The 26,462-nt window shown below is 43.4% G+C and overlaps 1 protein-coding gene across 3 annotated transcripts in view; it reads right to left on the reverse strand.

The window, feature by feature from the left end:
* The window catches only part of ATP10A (ATPase phospholipid transporting 10A (putative)), a 177,614-nt gene that overhangs the window by 14,355 nt on the left and 136,797 nt on the right, over nucleotides 1-26,462 (reverse strand). For 2 of the 3 annotated variants that reach the window (XM_060617912.3, XM_060617911.3), the window contains exons 4-14: nucleotides 24,665-24,771; nucleotides 24,141-24,272; nucleotides 22,948-23,078; nucleotides 21,222-21,474; nucleotides 17,827-18,044; nucleotides 15,610-15,804; nucleotides 12,609-13,197; nucleotides 5,230-5,333; nucleotides 5,010-5,136; nucleotides 2,071-2,255; nucleotides 255-582 (exon numbers count right to left, since the gene is read on the reverse strand). In XM_060617912.3, coding sequence (XP_060473895.3) covers nucleotides 255-582; nucleotides 2,071-2,255; nucleotides 5,010-5,136; nucleotides 5,230-5,333; nucleotides 12,609-13,197; nucleotides 15,610-15,804; nucleotides 17,827-18,044; nucleotides 21,222-21,474; nucleotides 22,948-23,078; nucleotides 24,141-24,272; nucleotides 24,665-24,771 — 2,369 coding nt within the window. The remainder of the gene's footprint in view (nucleotides 1-254; nucleotides 583-2,070; nucleotides 2,256-5,009; nucleotides 5,137-5,229; nucleotides 5,334-12,608; nucleotides 13,198-15,609; nucleotides 15,805-17,826; nucleotides 18,045-21,221; nucleotides 21,475-22,947; nucleotides 23,079-24,140; nucleotides 24,273-24,664; nucleotides 24,772-26,462) is intronic. The other variant, XM_060617913.3, reaches the window with a different exon arrangement.

Genomic DNA, 26,462 nt, shown 5'->3' on the forward strand with positions numbered 1-26,462 from the left:
GTATTACTGGCTTCCTATATATAGCTATAACTGTTGCTACCATAGTTTGTAATTTTCAAATCTACATTTTGTATCTCAAACAGGATGTCTGTTTTATTGTATTAGGTATGATTTTAAGAATAGGAAAAAGAGCAAGGGAGTGTTTCCCTGTCTTACAGGAAAGCATAGAAGGGGTGGAAAATGCAGGAAGCAACTGCACAAGATGTGGGCTACTCATTTACACAGGGCCCTGCCTGGCTAGCCTGGATACTTGCCTATGGCCAGGGTCATGGCCTTGAGCTTGCTTCTGACCAGTTTCACCACCATACTCTTCTGCAGAGGTGTCGAGCGACAGCAAAGGACTGACCGGCACTGCTTAGCGAGAAAGAGAAATTTGTCTTCTAGGTTTTTCTCAAGGGCATAGGCCAGACTTCTCCCGTCGATCACGAGGCTCGGGCTGGGGCCAGAGGTGGTGGACGTGGAGGGTGGGCAGAGAGGGGAGAACCCCACGCTCACGTTGTCTGTGGTCTTCTCAGGGCCAATGCGGGGGCTCCTGGACTGCACGTAGTGTAGGCACTGGTCTAGCAGGGCCTCACAGGCCTCCTGAAATGGGTATGAGAGGACAGTGCAATTCATTCAGCTGCGCCACAGATTACCTTCCTTGACACTCAGAGTCTGATCATCTCAAGGGCACCAGGCTGCAGGCTCTGCCCAGAAGGCCTCCCTCCTGAAACTGGGAAGTTAGTTGAAGATGAAGACTTTCCACATTGAAGAGGATGAACTTGTAGGGTTTTGATAAGATTCTACTTTATTTCCCATTGTACTATGTGGAGGTTAGATAGAATATCTTCATTTTGGAAGGCCTGAATGTATGTGGCTAAACTGCTGGCTGGTTAGGCGAGGAAGCCTTATATGTACTTCTCCCTGGCTCTCTGAGGCCTTTACTCAGCCCTTCTTGTTTCTTCTTGAGGTACAAAGCCCTTTAAAAGTCTTTGTTATGATCATCCGCTAAGGAAGTGTAATTATCAGTGTTTCCCTAATGTCTCCAGTTGACGAGGGAAATAAATTTTTTAACAAGCATACAAAAGGCTTTTACTGACAATGCCCTTTCAAAACTGTACCTGAATTCCAGAAAGAATAGGAACATTTAATGGGGAACCTGAGGGGTCAGGGGACATAAGAAAGACAACTATTTCCAGAAACAAACACACTCCAGGGAAGGCAAGTAGTTCTTGGCCCTTTATAGACAGTAAGCCCACTGGGTAAGCAATCGATTTCCTGCAATATACCCTGAAAATCCAGCTGTGTTCAGTAAGTGCTTATTAAGGAACTCTTGTACTTAGAAAAGTGAGTGAGACAAGACTTTGGCTCAGGTCATGATCTCAGTTTGTGAGTTCAAGCCCCACATTGGGCTCTGTGCTGACAGCTCAGAGCCTGGAGGCTGCTTCAGATTCTGTTTCTCTCTCTCTCTCTCTTCCCCTCCCCCACTCATGTGCGTGCATGCTCTCTCAAAAATAAACATTAAAAAAATTTTTTTAAAGAAAAAGTTGATGAATTGGACCTCATAATCCAGTTGAAAAAGATGTTTCAAGTGGGATCTCACTCAAGGAATCAGAGCCCATACCAGGGCTTTATGAGAAGTAGATAATCCCTACATACTTGATGATTTAAATAGATAAATGTGATTGGATCAAAACCCTCAGTGCACAGTGGGGCATCAATGAGACAACCCATCCTGTCCTGAGTACATCAGTGCTGAATGGACTGGTTCCCTGGCTCATTGACTTCATAAAAGACTTCTCCAACATTATTGACATGGACAGGTCAGGGAAAACAAGTTGAACTTTGCATTTGTAAAGTCCAGATGTATGTCCCTTTGAAATTAAGAAATTCCAGCAAATTCCACACCTTCCTAGGCAATGACAAAAACATTCTAAGTGCCAGAAACACAACACAGGTGTAAACAGAGAGGTAGAGGGCAAAGGCCTCTCATAGCAGTTGTCAGAAATTGAAAACATTCCTGTTGCTGTGGGGGCTAGTTGGGTATGAAGCTGTCCCAGGTAGAACACAGGCTCCTGGAAACATACACACCTGGGACTCAGCATTCAGGGTGATGACTTCCTCATCATGGTCCAGCAGTTTGCAGGCATATGCAATGTTAATAGCGGTTTCTTGTTTGTCACCGGTGAGAACCCAAATCTGCAGGCCTGCTTGACGCAATTTAGCAATGGTCTCTGGGACTCCATCCTGCAGGCGGTCTTCAATCCCAGTAGCACCTGGTCAAATGTGCAACAGTGTATGCGATCCCCCTCCTCACATGCCCTCAGACCCTGATGGGGTACGAATGCATGCCATCACCAACACACCAAAGATGCTGGCATGACCCCATAGACTGGGAGCAGCTTGAGGCTGGTCTCATGTGGAAGCAGTCTTTGATAATTCATCATTTCAGGACAGTGGTAAACCCTTTCAATAACTCCCTCGATTGACACAGTCAAGAATAAGTCAGAATAACTGAGGCACTAAACACAATTCTCTGTTCATTTGCCAGCAACAAAGCACTTCCAATGTTTTCTAACATGCAGCTAATTTTTAACTTAATAGATAACGTGGAAACAAATCTTGTGGGAAATGTTTATAATGACCATATTCTGAAGGATGAAAAAGCTTTAAAAATTATCCATTCCATGTAAAATTTCTGGTGAATGACATCCACAATATTTGCTCTCAGCAATGCTTACCATTATCTGTCTACACAGACCACACAAGCCATTATTTCTTGAAAGCAACGTTATCCAGAAGGTACTGTCCCCATAAATGTAAGTAATAAGCGGTGGCTTTCCCTAGGTAGGCCTCTGTATATTGGAACAAATCTACTCAGTGCCAAAAGATGCTCTCCAGGTCAGCCTCAGTTTTGTTCCTGTTGCCAACATAATGAGATTGTCTCTATCTCCCCTCTTAAAGTACAATGTTGACTGAGGGCCCCTCATCAGCCCTACCTTTCTCTTTTATGCCATACTCACCCCTGTGATAAGAAGCTGCTATGGGCTGAATGTGTACCACTACTCCCAAAATTCATAGGTTGAAGCCCTAACCCTCAGGGTGATGGCATTAGGAGGTGGTGCCTTAGGGAGGTGATTAGGTCATCAGAGTGGAACACTCATGAATGGGGTTAGTGCACTTATAATAAGGAACACAGGAGAGATGATCTCTCTCTACCATTTACGGATACAGAAGGAGGACAGTCATCTGGAAACCAGCAAGACAGCCCTTTAAGGAACCAAAATGGCCAGTACTTTGATATGGGACTTCAGTCTCCATAACTATGAGAAAGCAATTTCTGTTATTTGAGCTGTCCAGTCTGTGTTATTTTGTTATGGCAGCCTGAAATGATTAAGATAGACACCACTTCCTTTTCTCTTCCTAAAACAGATGAGTTGGCAGATGCGAGGAGGGTGGAGTCAAGGTATAATTGACCTACAAAAAGCATTCAATAACTTAAAGACACATCACCACATGCGGCTAAGTACTGGATCTCACTCAGTGCTCCACTGCAGCCCTTCTGTTCACCCCAGAGAATTATCACCCAGCAGAAGGAAACTGGGATGTCAAAAGACAGAGTCACATGCCCAGGCTCTCATGGCCAGTAAATGACAAAGCCAGGATTGAACAACCAAGCCAAGGCTCCTAGCCTCTGAAAAAAGGAAAGGTAGGAGTGAAATAGTACAGGTGAAGGGACAGACTAGGGGCTCACAGCCAAGTCCTCAAATAGTTAAGGTCTTACCTTCTTGGAAGGGGAAGAGATTTTATCTGTGTTGCTCCAGAGGGTAGGACAAGTGTCCACTGGAAGAAGAAACTGGGGAGGCAAATTTTACTCCACTCAAGAGTCAGAGCTCTCCAGGGAGAGTGTCCCACAGTGAAGGGTCAGAGAACTTAGACAGGCACACCTGTCCTCAGGCCAAGAGGACAAGCAGGATCCCCTGCCTTGCCAAAGGGTCTCATCTCTTTTGGAGAAGCATGTTATAGATGTGAACAGTCCTAGCTCAGTAAATCAAAACCTGGCAGACTAGAAAAAACTGTTTCCAAGTGTTTTCATTTAATCACTCCCAGGGATACTGCTCATGATGTCTCTGGGCCTCTGGATCTTGGGCCTTTTTTGTGCAGTGCATGCCCTCTTATAGGATACCACAGGCAGAAAAAGAATATTATATAAAGTATGTATGTTATGCTATTAAATATATTATTAAGATTAATTAAATATTATATTAGGTATGTATATATAGATATGTAGGTAGCCCAATTCCTTTGTCCAGGGAACAAGGGCAAATGAATTACAGCCTCTCTGTATTGAATGAAGAGATGAACTCCAGTTTCTCCATGCCCCAGGTATACCATCTGACTACTAGCACCACAGGATGTAGTGTGTGTATATACAGCATGATTACAAATGGTGCAGTCACAGAGAGCATGTATACAAAGACTCAGCTAATTTAATACAAATTTAATATTAAATATTTTAAATATTAAAATAAATACTCTTATAAATACTAATATGAACACAGTAGCAAATATGAGCACATTTTAGTAAAAAATGAGCTCATTTTCTTTTTCAACCAAATTGAATCCATGAAACATTCATAAGACATAAAGTGCAGCCATTTCTGGAGTCCAACAGTTTCTTTTTGTCTTAGGGGTAGGAGGTAGACTCAATAAGCATCAATTGTTGAGAAGCCTTGTTCCTCATCTCTATTTCTGTGAGAAAGCAGTGTTTAAGGGAAGGCAAGTCAGGTGTTGTCACTGGGTGTCTAGTGGGACAGTACATGGAACATCAAGAAACGGGACATGGTGTGAATGTTCAATCAAGGATGGTTGGTCCTGGGAGCCATGCTAGCATCAGGCCAGGCAATTCCTTAATCAAGGCCAGCATGTGAAGAGCTTCCAAAGACTGGAGGCATGTCACCTCACCATCCAGAACTGTCTCTGCAAATTTCATACTGCTCAGTGCAACGCATATTCATGTGCATAATTACCCAACAGATGCAAATTTGTTTCCAGGCGAATGGCAGACTGGAAGAGAAGCTCTTCACGATTGTCCAGGGAGGATTCTGCTTCTAAATGACTTTGCAACCAACAGGCATACTCTTCTTCACTCAGAACCTACATGAGACACACTGATGAATCCAATGCAGGTGCTGAGCACTGTTGGGGCAGTGGTCAGCACGTGCACTTGTGGAGGGGGCACCCACTCACCCTTTTGGCAATGCACAAAGTGCGCAGACCTTCCACTGCGTACAGGTTGAGGTAATTCTGAGTCTTGCTTCGGATTTTCTTTTGATGCCTTCCTCTGGCATCATCTAGGTTGGAATAGAAGCAGAAACATGGATGAGTAAGAACAGAGTCCAGCAGACTGCCCTGGACCACTCCATAAACCTCAGGTAGCTTTGCACGGTGTTGAAACAGCTCTACACATATAGCTGACACAGAGGAGAGGTCAGCACCACTCTAGATGTTCTAGCCTGGAAGCTCTTCTCACCCAGCTTCCAGGCAAGCCTCCCATGAAAATGGCCACATTTTTAAGGTCTGAAAGTAGTCACGTTCACAGACACAGAAAGGAGCACAGAGGAGACAAAGGGGTTGTTCAAAGGATGCAGAGCAATGTGAACCTATTTTACACTAGTGAACTGTATACTTATTAAGATGGTAAATTTTATGTTATGTGGGGTTTGTTTTTTACCACAGTTAAAAAGAAAAAGCTAAGAAACTAGCTGTCTACATGTGAGACCTCTCCAAACATCCACCCTTTTCTGTTTCCTGTAGACACAGCTGAGCATACTTATTGCTTATTACTGAACTAGGGAAGTGCCGACTTTGAGCCTCACCCAACTTGTGGCATCCATGACAAGGTGACACACACTTTTGTAACTCTTAACATTTTCTTGGGTCACCAATTATGAGTGGGAAATCATAAAGCACTTTAGTTTGTGCATGATAAAAGTATATTATGACTGTGTTTCAGGGCCAGTGAGAAAGAAGTTGTCTTCACCTTTATGCAGTGTTCTAGCTGTCTGCATTTGGAATTGCATTTTGTTGCAACTCACTAAGCAGGAATGTCACAAGAGCATCCTACCCCATGATTTACTCCAACAATCTCCTGTGAAACCTCGGTACCACTAGATTCATCCCATGTCTATTTCTTCACTTCACTTCTCACATAAAATTTAAGGTAAAAGCTGCTTTGTTATTTTAAAAAGAACCACATCATATTTTTGACTGTTACTAATGACCTTTGTTGAAATGAGCTCATATAAACAAAACTTTATTAGTGATCTGGTATCCCTTTGGTCCAGGAGGTACACATAAATGAAGGTACATATTCTTCCAGTTTGCAAAAAATTGTACTTTAGCAGAAAGTGCAGTTTCTACCCCCAAAATGCCAGTAGTACTACCAGATAGAATATAAGATGCATAAATAGCACATAAGACATACTTTTACTGGGGCGTCCAAGTGGCTCAGTCAGTTAAAAGTCCAATTCTTGATCTTGGCTCAGGTCATGATCTCACAGTGGTTCGTGAGATTGAACCCTGCATGGGGCTCAGAATTCTCTCTCTCCCTCTTTCTCTGCTCCTTCCCCCACTGTGTGCACATATTCTCTCTTTCAAAATAAATAAACTTAAAAAAATACATACTTTTACTAAAAATATTATGTTGTTTATCTGAAACTTAAATTAACTGGGCATTCAATATATTTTGTGTGCTAAATCTGGCAACTCCATTTATCAGTGGTGAGGCTCCTGGTTTGGGGAAGGCTGTCTACTATCTGAGTCAGGCCCTGGACAAACTGGACCTGGCAGAAACACTTTCACCTCTTAGACATGTGTTCTCCATAAAGATAGCGCCCCCATGGGTCTAAAACACTGGTTGTGGGGCAAAAAAAGCCCAGACATGGGGTGCCTGGGTGGCTCAGTCGGTTGAGCACCCGACTTCGGCTCGGGTCATGATCTCACAGTTTGTGAGTTTGAGCCCTGCGTTGGGCTCTGTGCTGACAGCTCAGAGCCTGGACTTGCTTCCGATTCTGTGTCTCCCTCTCTCTCTGCCCCTCTCCCGCTTGTGCTCTGTCTCTCAAAAATGAATAAATGTTAAAAAAAATTTAGAAAGCCCAGACATAATTTTAATTATATATTTAAAACATATTTAGGTATAGCATAAAGCACAGATATATATACAGCATATATATATATATATATATGTATATATATATATATATATATATAGCCTATCTGTGGCATTAAAATGTCATGGGGGAGTAATTTAAAAAATGTCTAAAAAGGCTCCTTAAAGGGAGCAATAATGAATAAAAAAAGAGAGAGAGAGAGGGAAAATCCTGCCCTAGATGACTTTGCTTTAGGAATTTAAATTTCCTGGAAAAAAGACACTCAAAAAATGACATCTTAATTGTGACTACCATTTACTCCTGATATCATGATAGCATTTTTAGAACATGATAACAACATTATTCCAGACGCTGGCTGTTCCTTGACCAGAGGCATCTGTCTAAGGGGCTTTGGAATTAAAATAATAATCATAAAGAACTTCAGTTCTCCAGAGAGGAGAGGGGAAGAAGGCAAAGGAGCAGTATGCAGGGGCTGTGCCCAAACACTTGTCAAAACAGAATCAATGGAAAAGAGGCAGGCCAGGCAGCTTGGCATTCTGGGTGCCCTGGATGAGTGTGAAATCACACAGGTGGCCACACTGAGCTGTTTCTGTATGGGAACACTCACAGCAGGGCCTGGGAAGAGCCCAGCCAGCCCTGCAGAGAAGCGGGGACTGCCCTGCCTCATTCCCTCCCTCCTCTAGACTTGAAGACATACATCTCCTCTGCCACTTGAGGTAAGACCTTGCTCCTGATTCTTACATGATTTCTCCCTTACAGATTCCCACTACACCAGTAGCTGGACAGTCACTGAGAACCAATGTCAGGGTCTGTAGGAATTGGCTCTTTGTGAATGCTGCGATATATCTGCATTCTGATGGAGGGGCCAGGATGGTAGAAAGAACTCAAACCCAAAGCAGACAAGCACCAAAGAGCTGGGGGCACCTAGGAAGAGTGGATTTGGTGCTGTCCTAGAAAGTATACCCGTGGACCCCCAGACTTATGTGGTAAGCCTGGCTCTCCTGCACTGATCTCAGACTGCAGGCATTGTAACGTTCACATTGCATTTTCAGTGATATTCATGCAGTATCTGACTCTTCTTTCTGATACTTTACAGGCAACCCAGACCCCCTGTGGCTTTTATATCTATGGTAGTAGGAAGAATTCTGTGTTGCACTGCAAAACAGCCAGTTTGGTAATGGAGCAACATCATGGCCAGAGGTGGAACCAATGCTACCCAGCACCTCCTGGAGGGAGGTGGTGGCCTGAGGGGCACAGGAAGAAGGTCTCTGCAGCCACATCTGGGTGCTGGAGGTAAGGAGTGGGGGGCAAGCACAGTGTCAGACAGTAACAGCTCCTGTCAGTAAAGAAGACTCCCATGTCACTGCACTCAAGATGCAATAGGACTGAGAGGAGCCCTACCCCAGCTCTGGCCAAGTAGTGCACATGGACACTGCAGCAAGGTCCCCAACAGTGCACTGCTGGCAATGCTCAGGACCCTGTGAAGAGGCGCTCAGAGGAAAATTTCCACTCCTACTCATGATTTTAACATGTGCTTTTAAAATGCTTAGTGATACTTCTATTTCTTTATTTTTTCATTTTCTTAATGCTTTTGACAAATTTGTTTCTCTTATAAAGAGTCATCTCAGTAAGATGGCAAAATAAAGTGAATTTCCTCCCTTGTTTATTCATGCATTTATTGATTTATTGAATAGCAGCAATGGGTGATTCCCATGCTATGTGCTGGGCTACTCTCCATCCTCACTCTTGGAGAAGGTGGGGCAATCTGGGGGTTTGTGTCTTAAACACCACACAAAGTAGCAGCTGGACCAAGCAAGTAGCAGCTGGATTCAAGCAAGTGAATCATAAGGGGAAGGAACCAGAGAGAAGGGAAAGGGAGCTAGCTTATACTTTATGCTTATATAACACCAGACACTGTGCTAGGGGTTTGGACAGGGGCTTCCTATGAGGTCAGTATCCTGATTTCCTTTGTGCAGATGGGAAACTAAAGCAAAGAAAGTGACTCCTCCAGGGTCACTCCTTCCAGCCCATAAATGTAGACCTGGGATTTGAACAGAGGTCTGTAGGTACTAGAGTAGGATACAGTCCCTGCTTTCTACCTGATCCCCCACAACTTCTAAGATTTGATCATGTCCTGAGAATATGACACACTCCCTCTAACACAGTCACATCAACCATCATCGTAGCCTCCTCTTGCCTTTTTTTGTAGAAGTGTTATATCTCTTTAAAGAAAGATCTTAAAGATCTGAAGTAATCCAGAGGATAATACTTGTGTGCCCACCTTACTTTATCACCAGTGCACAGGTACAGCAGCTTGAACACAATGCTCTACTTCCTCAGCACAGGTAAGTGCTCCTCAAGTATGCTCTCCACACTCCATCCACCCACAAAGTAAAAGTTGAATGATTTATACATAATGCCGGGGTGTTACCAGTGGATAACTTCAAGGTAACCCCAGAGCCATCCTATAGCTCCTCTCTTGGGAAAGCAATGGAGTCTCAGAACATCCTGAATCTTAAGTTGCTGGATGTCTACATGTAGATCTTCCAAACATATCTGAACCACACACTGCTTGGAAATTCCTTGAGTAAGGTGGAGAGCTACACAAATTGTCTATTTTTAATCTGCCCCTTTCAATGTCATGGTTTGGACAATGTGTCACTATAGCAATGTCACTCTTTTACTTGTCTCATCCATGGTGCAACAGATGGAAGGCTTTGCTTCTTTTCACCTATAGTTACCTAGATATGGATAGTAATTTCCTCCCAGAGACCTGCAGTAGATGGACAGTAGCAGAGGAGGTGAGTGCAACAGCAAAGCTACACAGGGGCTGAAGGATCAGGTGAAGAGGGATACGAGGCTTCCCAGCCTGCTCTTAGTCTCCCCACACGCCCCTGACCTTGAAGTTGATTATGAGTGGTAGGAGTTGTTTGTTTGTGCTTTGTCTAGAAATTTAAGACTATGTACTCATTTAAAAGTGACCTGCCAGCAAAGTACAAGTGTGGCAACTACTGTACTTGCACAGCTCAACAGGATCCCTTTTCTCTATGGTGGGCCCCACCTACCACCCTCTCCTACCCATTTCTTAGTGCTACTCCAGGCCTTTTACCTTATACATGACCCATTGTATGTGGTTAATTCTTAAATACAGCAGTCCATTAAACTGTCTTTAATGAAAAGGACAAAGATTTTTTTTTTTTTTTACAGTAGAATTAAATCTCAGATAATTGCTATATCTGTTTTTCTTTTGTGTGGATGCAAAATCAAATTTCAGAATGAAGAAGGCTGAAAGAATGTATTTGGAAGCTTTCCTTCCTCTTCTCTTTTTTAGAGTAGGTTGAGGAGATTTAGGTATTAACACTTCCTTAAATGTTAGGCAGAATTCACCTATGAATCCATTTGGTCCTGGATTTTTATTTTTTGGTAGTTTTTTTTTTTATGATCAATTCAATTTCATTACAATTAATTGGTCTGCTCGGATTTTTATTTCTTCCTGATTGTTTTAGAAGGCTGTACTTTGCTAGGAATTTATCAACTTCTTCCAGGTTTTCCAATTTGTTGGCATATAATTTTTAGTAGTATTCTCATAATCTTTTGTATTTCTGTGGTGTCAGTTGTAACTTCTTTCTTGTTTGGTCCTTTCTCTTTTTTCTTGATGAGCCTGGCTAAAGGTTTAGCAATTTTGTTTAGCTTTTTCAAAGAACCAGTTCTTGGTCAATGATTTTTTTTTTTTTTTTTTTTTTTTTAGTCTCTGATATTTATTATTTTCTTCTTTCTACTTCTCTTGGTCTTTGTTCTTCTTTTTCTAGTTCCTTTAGGTGTAGTAAGGTTAGATTGTTTGAGCTTTTTGTTGTTTCTTGAGGTAAACCTGTATTGCTATTTATTTTCCTCTTAGAACCACTTTTACTGTACCCCATAGGTTTCAGACAATTGTATTTTCATTTTCATTTATTTCCATGTACTTTCTGATTTCTTCTTTTGTTGCTTAGCATCCTGTTGTTTAGCCTCCATGTGTTTGCGTTTTTTTCAGTATTTTTTTTTCAATAAATGGTGGAAAAACTGGACAGCTACATGTAAAAGAATGAAATTGAACTATTCTGGCACCATACACAAAAATGAACTCAAAATGGATTAAAGATCTAAATGTGAGACCTGAAACTATGAAAATCCTGGAAGAGAATACAGGCAGTAATCTGACACTGGCTGTAACAACATTTTTCTAGACATGTCTCCTGATGCAAGAAAAACAAAAGCATAAAAACTATTAGGACTACATCAAAATAAAAAAGTTTTGCACAGTGAAGGAAACCATCAAGAAAACAAAAAGGCTACTGAATGGCAGAATGAAGGCGGCTCTGGGAATGCAAAATCAGCCTGTGTCTACACTAGCACAGAATCCCTGAGGTGGAAAGGCAAATCTTGCCCTCTGGTAGGTTATCCCCATGAAAAGCTATCCAAACTGTTTTCAGAGCCACGTTTGCAAACTGAGAGGTATTCCCGTGGGAAAAGGATTTCCTGTCTGTAGAGATTCCTTAGTACACTTTCCCACAACAGAGTGGTGCTGGCCTAGAGAGCCAGGAGTCCAGTTCTGAGGCACTGAGATTACGGTGAGAGGACCACGGGAAGTAAATTATTCCCTAGCTCTATCCAGTGTACAAGGTTTCACAGCAGGTTGTACCTAGAGCTGTTTCCAGAATACAATAGATAAGGAGACTGTGGAGGTCAGGCAGCAAAGCCACAGCAGATACCCTTCTATCTGCCAGCAGCACCCTCACCTCCACCCAGTCTCTCTCAGCTAGATATGTACTCCTTCATCCTCCAAGTACAGAGGGAAGGGTGACCAGGTTTACTGATGGGGACCTTGGCCACCCCCCTCCCAAGGCCCAGAAGCATGTGTCTAGAAGGAGATGCAAACAAGCCCTTCTGCTGGATAAAGTTCTAACTGTCGACACCAGTGATTTAGATTTCTCTTTTTCAACACAGAAGTTATATGGAACTCTAGTATTCAAAAGAGACCAAGATAGAGCTGCTCTGCCTGAAGTTGGGACAGATGACAGTGAGTGAGAGGCCAGCAGCCTGTGACCTGAGGCAGTTCCACAAATTGGCTACAAACTATGACCTGGCTTCACAGTCGCCCTGGTCCAGGCAATCACAGAGTAGGAACGAACCTTCTGGAACTTCTAGTCTAAAAGTTCTTGACCTCCATTGGTCAGATTTAAAACGATGCTAGGCCTCACCTCAAGTAACCCCCAACCCCACTGTTCTGAGGTGAATTTAGGCACTGAAGCCCTCCATCCTCCACCCCCAGTGCATTCTAGTCCAAATACCTCAGAGGAGGGAAAGGGTGATCCAGAAAGGTAATCTCTGATAGGCACCGCTTTAGAAAAGGCTTAATGAAAATCACTTTACTCATGGAAAGGGACTGGAGGTGCCGCCCAGTGGAGAGGAGCTGGATACCTGAGGAGCAAGGCAGTAAGAGGTCCATGACCACTGAGTCAGCTCCTTTAGTATAGACATTGATCTCATCGGTGAGTGGGTGCCGGATCACCACTGACATCCTCTTGCGAATGGAGTCGAAGCCCAGCGTGTGTAGGAGCTCGAAGGTGAGCCTGCCCAGGTGGGGCAATTCCACTGATACCTGGTCATGCAGCCTGTCCACCAGCGTGCAGTTGTAGGCCCGTGCAGCATACACAAGGGCTGCCTCGTCGGGGCTCTCTGCCTCATAGCGCAGCTCCTGCTCCTGCTCCTGCTCCAGCTCCACCCCCTGCTCCTGGGCAGTGTGCTCTGGGGCCCAGCTGGCAGCCCCACTGCTGTAGCCATTGCTGGCAATGGCTGGGGCTGGCTGGCCCAGCCTCTCCTCCAGCCTGAGCAGTGTGCTTTCATTGGACAGGGTGGACAGAAAGTTTGACCCTGACTTGTGGGTGGTCTTGTTGGTGGCCAGGCTCCCGATGCTGCTGCAACCGGAGGTCAGGCGGCTGGGTGAGAACCTTCGTAGGAAGTCTTCTATCGTCTTCACCGGGGACTTCACCTCCAACCTCACCCTCACCTGCAAGAGAAGCAGTCAGAAGACAGGGAAGGTGTGTCTAGAGACCTCACCCCAACTACCACTTCCCCAGTGGGGGCTCGGAGCATAGAATTCCCATTTCCCAGATTTTGGGGCATGCACTAAAAACTGCAACCAGAGCCAGCATTGATCTTCCTTGAGATCATCCTTTGGCCTCTTACACTTCACTTAAGCAAAGATTCGCAATATATATTCTTTTAGAATGTGATCACCAGGGTAGCTACATGGAGGCCCTGAACTGACTCAGGGGACTCAGGCCAATGGTGCCTGCAGGCTTTCAGATTATCCTTTCTGCTGGCTGTCTCCACACTGCAATGTCCCACTGCTTTGCAGAAAAGGCTCAGAAGAGCATGCCTGTCATTGCCTGGCACAAAACCCAGCCTTTTTTTTCCCCACTTGCAAAAAACATTTAACAGAAGACCAGTTTATACAGTCCTTTGAATTATGTCTATATAAAATTTAAATAACATTCCCAAACCCAAAAGAACTTTTCTAAACAGCTAAATGCATGGACAAATTCAGGATTGAAATCATTTAGCTCACTTTTTTTAAGTCACAATAAATTATATAGCTTCTAACAAGAAACGAAAACAACAAAATAACAGTTATACACATTTGCTAGAGCTCCAAAAAGCTCAATGATGGAGCAACAGCAATATTTTATTTAAAGGAGTATTGTTCACTAATGCTGGCATAATATACCTATTTTAACTTTCTGCTAGAAAATGGATTTAGAGCAAATGTTATAACAATCAAAACACTGAGTTATAGTTAGCCTTAAATTTTCATAATTTTGCCTGTGTGTCCAAAGTTGTATATTATACAATAGCCTCAAGAAAAGTCAGGTGTGTGGTCAAGCAGGGCCCATAGGACCAACTTTGATAAAGGTGCTTCTTCTTTGTTCCTATAATAACTTTAAATGTGCTACATATCCAAGGGGGAGATTCAAACAGCCACACTGGAGCTCCGGCCGGCTCCAAATACCCTGAAGATTTAGTACTCATTAATATGTGAGAAGAGGAACACATCTAGAGACCCGTTCATTTGCAGTCTGAGGGTGGGTGATTAAATATTCTCCTCCCAATATGGAATGCACTGCTTATGTCACCATCATCACATGCCTCAGGTTATGCTGGGGTCTTTCTCAGTGATTCAGTAGTTGCAACAATGCCTGAGTTTGTCAGACAGGTTCTACTAGAATGCAGGGATGCATGCCAGAGGGGCTGAATACTAGGTGGTGGAAGAACCCAAAGGCCAGATGAGGGATGCTGAGGCAGCTAAGAGGTGAGCTGCAGCAGAAAACACCTCCTGACTAAGGCAGATGGTGCAACCCTGTGGTCTCTGAGTGGTGGGATCTTGTCCGCTCTGGATCTACCAGGCCCACTGGGGCTTTTGCAGGCCAGTGTCGCAGAAGCAAGGGCACAGGGGGTGCTGCATTACTGCCAGATAGGCTGCTGCCAAGAGAGAGCAGAGACCTCTTGTTCAGGCCACATCACACACCAATGGCGCCATCAGTGGAACCTGGTAAAAGGGCTAACCCAGGAGGAGGGAAAGGGGTCTGGGAGGGTAGGGGATTGAGAGGCAGGTCTATGGCATGCATCTAGCCCTAGAACACTTTTATTTTTACCCATTTAAAGTTGCCTTGCTGCATTATGCACATCCATCCTTAGGTGCACCCTATACAAGCATACATCCGGCCCACTTAGAGGACTTTCTCAGAAGCACCTGGGTTAGAGAGGATCTTTTTGCACATGAAACTTTAAGAATCTTATTATTAACCCAAACAAAAACCAACTTGGATTACTGCTATGTTTCCACCATCTTAAGTAACTTCCCATCGATTCTTGACCACTTCTCCTTGAAAGATGATGTTAAAAGCCTTTGTTAACATCAAATACATTTATTGTGTGCCAAGCCCTACTCTGAGCCCTTTCCCTAACCCTCACCACTGGCCTCATGTCACATAAGGCACAGGAGGGGAAGGCTTATCCAAAGCCACTCAGCTGAGTGATAAAGTCAGGATTCAAGTCCAGGTGATTTGTCTGGGGCCCAAGCCTGTCTTGTGCACTCTTCTCTGAGAATTTGGAGCCCTGAAATTCTGTGTAGGTAGTGTAGGGCAGCCTCACTCCAGGCCAGGCTGTTATGTGCCCCACCCATCATGGGAGGAAGTTGTCCTCTCTTACTTGGACCCAAACCCCTCACCTGCCTCTGGTAGCCTAGGAATGGCACCACAGAACCAGTGAGCTGGCTTGTCCCATATAAAGCCCCCTGATATATCCCCTTAAACCCGAGAGAGGTAGTGTAAATAGTCCTGTTGGAAAGGGTAGACTGACAACAGTGGGGCCATGCTGAAGGTCAAAGGTATCAGCTTCACAGGGAGACTCTAGAACTTGCCTTTTGTCGTGGTTGATCCGGGGATGTGACTACTACTGTGTTGCAGATGGTGAGTGCGATGAAAAAGTCAAACACATCAGAGAGCTCTGGTGAGAGGTGGGCCAGTGGGTATTCCTGGTGCCTTGCGATGGCCAAACACCTGTCACATTCACTCACCTTCTCAAACAGCTTTGGGTCAGGTGTAATGTCTTTCTCCTGCAAGAAAATGGAGGCTTAGGGGTGAGTATGACCCAGTGACCTGCCAAGCATCCTGGTGCTTGACTATTTAAGGCACCTTGATTTTATTCTAAGTTGTAAAGGCCCCTTCATCTGACTCATCTACATATGCCATTTTATAGTGATGACTTACGCATAATTTTAAATTGTGTAAGAATATAATATCCATTATATGTGAAATGAAATGTATATATTCTTATATAGAACATATATATGTTGTCATTAAAAAATAATACAGCTAAGAATATAGATTATTATAGCATATCTGACTCAGAAAAATTTGAAAAAGAGAAGGGAAAATGGAACAAATCTGCATCGCACCACCTCACATACATACTTTTTGAAACACGTGCTTCTGTTTCCTTCCAGTCTTTTTTCTAGACACTTACCTTATATATATAATAAAATATTTTATACATTTTCTTTTGATATAAACCCAGAAGTGGGATTGCTGGATCATACAGTAATTCTATTTATAAGCTTTTAAGGAAACTCCATACTGTGTTCCCTAGTGGCTGCACCAGTTTACATTCTCACCAATAGTGCATGAATGGAGGGTTCCCTTTTCCCTATATCCTTGCTGACACTTCTTATCTCTGGTCTTTTTGATGATAACCATTCTAACAGGTGTGAAATGATATCTTATTATGGTTTTGATTTGCATTTCCCACCTTAAATTTACACATTATATGTCAATTATACCTCAATAAAAAAAATATACATAAATTGGCAGTTTCATGTTCCCCAAAACGTTATACACAGTTGACCCCTGAACAATGCAGGGGGTTGGGGTGCTGACCCCCCCATGCAATCGAAAAGTCCATGTATAACTTCTGACACTCCCAAAATTAGCCTACTACTGACCAGAAGCCATACTGATAACATGAACAATGGACTAACACCATATTTTGAATTTTATATGTATTATATACTGTATTCTTACAATAAAGTAAGTTAGCAAAAATAAAATATGAAAATCATAAGGAAAATACAATTACAGTACTGCACTATATTTCTTTTTTTTTAAATTTTGCATGTAAGTGGACCAGCACAGTTCAAACCTGTGTTGGTCAAGGGCTAACTGCAGTCTGATCTTTTCCAGGCTTTTAAGAATCATTTGAAAATACAACTTTTAACAACTTAGAAATAGACATACTATAATTCATTTGGCCATTCTTTTATCACTGAATACATATTTTTTTCATTGATAAACTTCTATGCACAGAAATTTTTGACTGAATCACTAAATTCCTAGGTCAGAAAGTTTGAATATTTCAAATACCCTTGGACCCATATTGTTACATCGATGTCAGAAAAGCTTGTTTTCAACACAGTGCTCCTCCTGCCAGGTGGTAGAGCCCGACTCCCAAGTGCCCTGTATAAAACCACCAATCAGCAAGCACAATTTAAATGGCAGCCTATATAGGTTTCAAAGGGCACAGAAGAATGAGGCCAACACAGAGTGATCAAAATGGATTCTTCCTCTCTGTTCTTAAAACATTTTAGAAGTGAAAGGATCTTTTAAAGGCTATCACTCATTCACTTCTGGAAATTTCCCTGCCTGATGAGAATGGTCCATAAATGTTGGGGCAAGGCAATGGAGAAAGAAGTTTATTGGATTCGGGCTCATCTACTTAAAACTTTTTTTTTCCCATCTGTCTTCTTTTTCACAGTTGTCATCTTGCTCTGATGTTTTATTCATTTCATTTGGTAGGACAGACTTCCTCTCCATCACTGATCTGAGTAGTTCACCAACAATTCCCCGGCCTTAGAGGCCATGAAAAAGGGGCCATGTCAGTGTTTTAGAAAAGATCCAGCAATGTAGGGTGAAGAAAGTGTTGGCCACACAAGTTCTGTTAACTGAACAGAGCTAACCCCCCAGCAACAGCTCATTTGTATTATTACATACAGATACTTCTGATGAATGGAGGGAAATGACAGGGCAAGGAAAGGTGGTGTTGTCCCAGCATGGGTAGCTGCTGTCCTCTGAGTGGGACTCACCATAGGGCTGCTGAAAGCTGTGTGCTTGGACAGCATGCTGGCCCGCTTGGCCTCGGCCCGGCTGCCTGTGCGCCGATGTGACTTGGTGCTCTGGCTCCTGTGCATGATGCGAATGCTCTGATGGCTCCCAATGCTGCTGCGCTGCGGCAGCGAGCCCCCTCTGGGCACTGCCTCTTCCTCCTCTGAGTCTGCCTCCTGGTACCTGGCCAGACGCTGGGCTGTAGGGAAAGGCACACAGGGTAACACATCATGGGGAGGCTAGGAAAATGAAACTGATTCAGAGCACTCACCACCCTCACTTTCCCAAAGGCAAGGCCACATTTAATAAAAGTTTCCACTGAGAGATGGAGGCTTTATGTGCACCTACAGTCAACCTCATGAGGTTGATATTCTCCACCCCGCTGCACAGATGAGAAGACTGAGTCTCAGAAAACTTAAGGACCTTGCTAAGTACACAGGATTCAGGAGGGTGGAGAGGACACCCAGGTCAATGTGATGCCAAAGCAAAGATCCTGTGCATTTTGGCACAGTGGCCATTGAGCTCCACAAACAAGTAAGGTATGGACAGAGACAGATTCACATACAGCCCCTCTATTCAGGTGGACCCTAGGTGTGATGAATGTGATTTGGGCAGCAAACAGTGGGGACGAAGGCAGGGCAATGAAGTCCTCTCCCACAGTGTAGCCAGGCTCCAGGCTTTGCCCTTATCCCAGGGTCATGGGGCCACCTGACTCACTAGGGCTGTCAGGACAGATCACAAGTGGAACATCTGCCCTGCAATCACACAAAAATAATAGTTTTCAGTCTGTATTGATGGTGCTTTCCCACGGGCTCTCCTTGTCCAGGGTCAGGTAGGGGGTGGGTATTATCTGCATTCACCTTGTAAGGATGAAGCTCTACCCAATAGGGAGGCTAACAGTCCTTGTGGGATTGCATAGAGTGGACAAATGTCACCAGGGTATAGACCCACCGGCAAAGATCCATTTTAGATGATCTTGACTGCACTGTTACACTTGAATGCTTAGTGGGGCATTGCCCAGCAAAAATCCTTGTGGCCATGTGGCCAGCCACTCGGTGAATCACATGAAGTACATCTGCTCTGTTTCTTGCTAATGAATGGCTCTGAACACATTTTTCTGGCTTTGCCCAGTTTTAGTTCAGCTTATTTCATCATAGGTGAGCAAGGAGGCTATTCATGAGGATTACTCATTCAAAACAAGCAATTGCTAAGAACTTCGAGGGCAAGTCCAGTGCTGGGTGTGAGCACAAAATATCTTAACACAATGTGGCCTGCATAAGGGACAAAGAGGAGCCCTCCAATGCCTGTGGCCTTATATTTAATATCTTTCTTTAGTTAAGACTTTTCTTTCGGGATGAGAAAAACAGAGATAAGGAAAGGTAAGTCAATTATGGTCACAAAACTCAGTAATTGCCAACACCAGGATCCCACTGAGGGAGCTCCTCACCCCAGAAGCAAATCTCCTCCTGCACATCCCACCTGCTCCTGCTGATATAAGTCAGTTTGGTGGTGAATGAACATCAAGGAAGAACAAAGCCTGGACACAGTGCTGTCAAGCTTCTAGGCTTGTGCATTAGGAACTTGGTGTCAACCTCTCAAAGGATATAGCTGCCTATCCCAGGCTCCTGCAGTAGTAGTCAGATGTTAGCCTAAATGTAGCCATCCTTCAGACCACTGTTGATATGACTGTGGTCTACAGTGATGCAGCAATTTCTGACCAACAGTGGCCTGAGCAATGCCTTCAGTGTTCCTGGGGAAGATAAAGGCAAGGAGCAGGTGATGCTTTATTCTAGGCACACTGTGTCACCAGGACAGAAGGTCAGAGGGCCATACCAAGAGTCTCCATGGCTGGTTCAGATATATGTGAACTGGGCTCATCATACAAAGTCAAAGTCATCTGAATTCATTTTACTAATGAGATCTGTGAGGTCAGACCACATAAAGTAACAGCTGAAGATGCTCTTGGCCCCAGGAGCATGTCAATGACTGATCATAGCATTTCTTTCAAACATGCAACGGAGAGGCCTGGTTGTTTTAGTCTTCACCAGAAATGTTTTCCTGTATCTTCCAGAGGCAATGCAACCTTTAGTTTTATAACAAGCATCTAACAACTATCAAAATTTTTCTGTAATCTTAGTTGGGATTCTGCCCATAGAGCCTCAGGTCCAGCCTTCAAAGGCTGCTTCTGACCTGACTTCAGACCCGGGTCTCTGGTTCCTTTACAACTAGGCTGAACTCTGCCTTCAGGCAAATGAGCTCTTCTGCACTAGGCTGAGGAGTTACAGAAGGGTAGAGTGAAAAGGGACAGGTGGGCACAGTCACTGACCATTTACTTTGGGTGGCAAATAAAGTTAAACATAGTGTATAAGTTCCTATGTCTTCTGTTTAATATGATTAATTTTACATAAAGGGCCTTAGTGGGTATCATAATTGTTTTATGAAACTCACAAAAATCCCATGCTTCCTTGAGATCTTTCCTACCATATCCCCTCAATAAATAAGTTTCCTAATGATGACCACGTGCTGACTCCTATACTATATTTGCTTCTGTTACTGTGGCAAGACTTCTTTCATGTTCTCAGATGCTGTTATAGGAAGGAAAGGGAGTCCTGGTTGCAGAGTTGATGGTGCCTCTCAGAGGCGCCACAGCTCCACAAACACTACTGTGGCACAGGGACCCTTATTGTGGTGCCCCTTCCCGACTCGGGTGGGTGGCTGGTTCTAGTCACACCCTCCACTTATGAAGTGGATAGCTTCTCTATGGGATCAGGGAGGACAGAGGCAGCAAAGGATAAGGAAAGGAGAAGTGGGAAGAGTAACATCCTGTAAACTTCAAACAGGAGTAACATTTCTCTTCAGCTTCCATGAACATCATTTTCTAAGGGGAAGAATACAGCATGAATTGCCCAATGCCCTTCTGAGAATTTTTAGTTAATAACAAGAAGATCGATGGGTGACAACAAAAACATCTCTTCATTCTTGGCATGGCAAAGAGACCACATACCTCACTAGTGAGTTCCTCAAGAATGCCCTTCTTGGTTCTCTTGTCTGACAAAAAAATGAGTGTTTAAGCAGATGCCCACCACACTAAGATACTGCAGTGAGTAGGGCACTGTCAGTAAATGGAATTCATTATTTGCTTCTATAAATGCTGCTAAGCTTCAGTCTCCTGGTTGCTCTAACAGCCTATGTTTTAGTCTCTCAAAAATCAGCAATCCCTGAAGCTTATTGTGTGTGTGTGTGTGTGTGTGTGTGTGTGCGCGCGCGCGTGCATGTTCATGTGTGCATGTATGTGCACACAGGCACATGTGCATGCAGCTTTTCTACAGCAGCTCCCTGTCCAGCCCAGACTAGGAGTTCCTACCTCGAGACTCACCATTTGCATCATGGGAATATTCTATGCCAGACACAGTGCATCTTCGGAAAACCATCTTATTCTCAGTTAAAGTGCCAGTTTTATCTGAGAAGATATACTGTATCTGCCCTAAGTCTTCGGTGATGTTGAGAGCTCGACACTGCAGCTGCGAGTCCGTTTCTTCATCGTACAACTCTATATCCTGATTAATGAAGTAGACTTGGCATACTTTAACAATTTCAATGGAAACATATAAGGAAATTGGGATCAAAACCTAGAAGACATAAGGCGTACAGGAACAACTGTGAGGAACAAGGAGATGAGAACTAGTCCAATCTATTCAAATGACAAATGACTACAACCACAAGTAAGTAGGGACTATACTGTACCTTTAAGGGCTTAACCAGGTTGGTTTAGAGTCAGTAATGAAAAAGTATTAGGATTGGCAAAGAGTTTAAACTAGGACAGCCTATGGTGTCACTGCAGAGCAGAAATCCACTATCATGTCTGGAAGAATGGTAACCATGGCTTGGATAGAAGAAAGCATTTTCATATTACTAAGTTGTGCTTGAGAGAAGCTATGAAAGGAAAGAAGAGAAAGAGAGAAAAAAAACACAAGGCACAGTCAGAGTCCTTATAAGCAAAGTCACCTTGCACCACAGTGGCAATTGGCCCCCAGGCTCTCCCAGGGCTCCTGGCAACAAGGAGCTGCCCATCCCATGGACACAACCCCACAGTTCAGAAGAGACAGTCTTTCCAGAGGCTGGTTGTGTTGAGGGACAATTTCTGTGATCTTGTACGATATAGAGCAAAGGGAAGAAGGCTTTGAGGAGAATATTCACAGTTACACTTTGACAATTTAAAAATAATCTTCATGAAATCAATGTTTAAAAGACATTTTTTTGAGTAACAGTATTGAACTAACCAGACTAAAAGACTAATTTGGGAAGTTAAATAAGTCTGTTTCCATTCTATGAAGCACATGTGATAAAAGACAGCAGAGCTCCTCTCGTAGGCAAAGGCTAAGCAAATGACCTCTGTTCACTTTGCGTTCCTAGGATGATACTCACTGTCCCTTCCCCACTCTTAAACAGGCCTTTTGGGCATAGACTCTTAATTAGTGACGAGGAGCTGCTCACGAGGCATGTGAACTAATAATACTAATGGTAACAGTAATAATGATAATAAAAACCAATGCTGCAAAATGCAATGTGATATCCTGAATTGAATCCTGGAACAGATAAAAGCACATTAGTACAAAGACTAGTAGAATATGATGCCTAAGATTTAGTTCATGGCAAAGTACCAAAGTTAGTTTCTTGTTTTAGACAATGCACCATGGTAATATAATATGTTCACATTAGGGGACTCTGGGTAAGGGGACATATGGAAACTCTCTGTACTCTTGTTTGTAACTTGTCTATAACTCTTAAAATTATTCCAAAATAATAATTTTGGGTTTTTAAGAAGTAATTGAATGGAAAAATAAAACACAATGATCAAAAACCAACCCCCCAAAGCTTAAGAATTTGAGGAATAGCAAAGGAGAAAGTTAACTTGAAAAGCACCCAAAAAGACCCCATAGAAAAATTAGGTGGAAAAGTAAGTAAGATGTAATACATTAGGCAGGTATATTTGTGGTCCTCCCAGATGCAAAATTTATAAGGAAATTATCAGCAGAGTAAGATGACTTTAAATTCTTACCAGATAAATAAAGCAATTATCATATGGTACTTAGTACTGTTACCTGCAGAACTATTATCATTGTCAAAAATGAGTAAACTGCAGCTGTGACTGGGGATAAAGAGCTGCCATCAGACTCAGGGACATCAAATAATGATTTCTTCTCTTGATACCGCCATACCCACAGTCCATGTCCTATAGCAATGTTCAAAAAGAAACATCATACATCTAAATGTTAAAATAAAACATTGCTACTGCAAATGAAAGCAAAACTTCAAGACTTGACACAGGCACATTTGGCCTCATTAGTCTGCCTTGCCATGTAAGACAGCAAAAACACATGACCAGTACTGGTGGCACCAACAAGCAGACTGCTGGGAAGCACTGGTTCTTAGACTCTTCCTCATATCAGGCATTTCCTATTGCTGGTACTGAAAAGCAAATGGTCATAAGGCAGAAACTGGATATGCGCTGGAAGCTATCAATGGGAAATCCCCAAGAAGATTTTCCCAACATGTGCCTCAGAAAACATCAGTCTTGCCATTTGGCCCTGGATGCTTCCCATTACTAACCTTTGCTACAGATTCAAAATGCACATGTCATAGACTCCCAGAAGCCAAAGGCAATGCACATATTTCATTAAGTGGGTCACACACCCATCTGATAACAGAAATCCCTTTCATGTCCCATACACCTATGTCTTTTACCACTGAGCTCCACGACCACGTCACACCTGTCTGCTTCATGATGGGGGCAGGGGATGTGGTGAAGACCATTTACCCAGAGGTAAAGGTAAAGGCAGCATGCCAGGTCTGAAGGCCATCGAAGGCTGGAGAGTACCACAGCCTGTGTGCAATCTAACTGCTAACCCCTTCTTAGCACCCAAATACTTTTTTTTCCCTCTTCTCATGGAGTTCTCATTAGTAGCATTTGTGCATCTCCTGATATATTATTCTCAGTTTATCACCAGGTTACTACTGCTTCTTCTACCAGAATCATTACTACTGGTGTGATTAAACCATTCTTCCATCCAAGAAGCTGCAAGTTTGAAAAATAGTATCATTTTATCAAGATCTTTCATCTAGGCATCTCTAACATGGCCCATGTTGATACAAATGGCCCTTCAGTCTAAGTGGATGACAAATGTGTGTTTTAACTTTAGAGTTCTGGATCAGAATGAGTCATCAGTAGCCCACCAGGCTCCCTGGAGGCTGTCCAGCAGTGCCCTCTTATTCATGACCCATGAAGGAGACTTACCGACCGCAGAAAACAGAGACATACAAACGAGGAGGAGGACACACCAGAGCACGTCGCAGTTCATCTGCCTCTCAAGTTGGCTGCGCTTGTAGCGCGGCCCGCTGTTGTTCAGCAGAGCCTTGGTTTCATGTCCTGCAGGGGAGCATGAGCGGCATGGTAAATCAATGCCCAACAGTGAAGTGTGGAGCTCCCTGACTGGTGAACTGAAGTACAGTGCTGCCATCCAATCATACTTACAGGCTAGGCTCAGTCGAAAAAGCAGGGTATAAAATTCATCTTAAATATGTAACCACCATGGAGAAACAATGGAAATAAATAAGCTAAAATGCTGAGAAAACACTTTGGTTAAGATACTAGTAGAAATTTTGCTTCTCTTTTTCTGGTTTTCTAAATTTTTACAATAGATACATGCTGCTTTTATAATCAGGAAAAAAAAGAAAGAACAAGGAGCAACATTCAACAACGTACAGCAGAGGCGGCAAGCCAGCATTGTCACAGACTACCTGTACCACAGCCACGCCTACCTGCATAGATGACCATGCCAACAACAGCTTCCGTGTTTCTGATGGTGCATCCTCGCAACAGCAGGTTTTCTTTATACAGCCCGGCCTTTTTCCCATTGTCATGTATACTGTTGAGGAAAAGGTAGCATGCATCACATGGATGCTTCCAAGCACCTCATGTCCCAAGAAGCACTACCTTGGGGAAGGAAGGCCTAGAAGCTGGTCTGGGAAGGGGCATGGGGAACTCCAAGAGTGGGTGGCTTGTCTCAGTGGATCTCTGCAAGAGCCAAGAGGGAGCTGGTGCTCACTAGTAACTGGGCAGGACTCCTAAAATCCTGGAAAATAGGGGTGCTGGGAGGATCTTTTCTTCTAGTACTTAGTCTTGACTCCAGTTCCCAGCATAGGGCACCTAAAACTCTTGTAATTTCCTAAGTGGTAAGAGCATTAGCAGTATCTTTTGTTCTTATATTTGGTCTCTGACTCCAGTTTTTCCTGGCATAGGATACTAAATCCCTTTTAACTTTCTGGGTGATACCAGTGTCTTTTGTTCTAATGAAGCCAGTCTGGGTGGACTCCTGGATGGGGTTTAGTCACCAGAAAGACCAGGCCATGATTAGAAGCTTAGAGTTTTCAACCTTACCGCCCATTCTCTAGAGTGGACAGGGGCTAGAAATTAAGTTAATCACTGATGATGCCTATGTGATGAAGCCTCTGGAACATCCCAATAGTTGGGGTTTGGAGAGCTTCTGGGGTGGCGAACACATGGAGGTGCTGGAAGAGCAGGGTGCTCAGACAGGGCATGGAAGCTCTGCACCCCTTTGCACATACCTTGCTCTATGCATCTCCTCCATCTGGCTGTTCATTTGTATCCTTTATGGTATTGTTTTATAATGAACTGGTAAACAGTAAGGAAATTGTCTTCTGAGTTCTGTGACATGCTCTAACAAATTAACTAAACCTGAGAAGGGGATTGTGGGAACCTCTGCTTTATAGCACATCAGTCAGAAGGACAAGTAACAACTTGGACTTGTAACTGGCATCTGAAGTGAGGAAGTCTTGTGGGCCTGAGCCCTTAACCTGTGGGAACTGACACTATCTCCAGGTGGTGTCACAGGATTGCTTGATGTGTAGGAAAACCCCACAGGTCAGAATTGGTGTCAGCACTGCAGGCCTATTTTCATCACAAGGATAGACCACAGCTAGAGAGGGCAGACCTGGGAGCAGTGAGGCCTAGTTAGAAGTTGGCCAGGGAAGGCTGCCAGGTGGTCTGCCCACTTCCTGCTCATCATAGAGAACACTGCTCCTCATCAGTACCTTGTGTTGTCACAAATACACAAATCCTTCTTTTTCTTTGAGTTTTTATTTAAATTACAGTTAACAAAGAGTATAATCTTAGTTTCAGGTGTACAATATAGTGATTCAAAAATTCCCTACAATACCAATGCTCATCACAAGTGCACCCCTTAATCCCCATCACCTGTTTGGCCCATCTCCCGAGGCTCCTGCCCTCTGGTGACCATCAGTTTGTTCCTACAGTTATGAGTCTGTTTCTTAGTTTGCCTCTCTGTTTTCCCCCCATGTTCATTTGTTTTGTTTCTTAAATTCTACACGAGTCAAATCATAAGTTACTTGTCTTTCTCTGACATATTTTATTTATGATAATACTCTCTAGCTCCATCCATGTCACTGCAAATGGCAATATTTCATTATTTTTTTACAGATGAGTAATATTTCATTATATATATACTCTATTCTTTATCCATTAATCAATTGACAGACATGTGGGCTGTTCCCGTAGTGTGGCTATTGTAAGATAATG

Source organism: Panthera onca, chromosome B3 (genome assembly GCF_046562875.1).
Source record: "Panthera onca isolate mPanOnc1 chromosome B3, mPanOnc1 haplotype 2, whole genome shotgun sequence".
NCBI lineage: Eukaryota > Metazoa > Chordata > Mammalia > Carnivora > Felidae > Panthera > Panthera onca.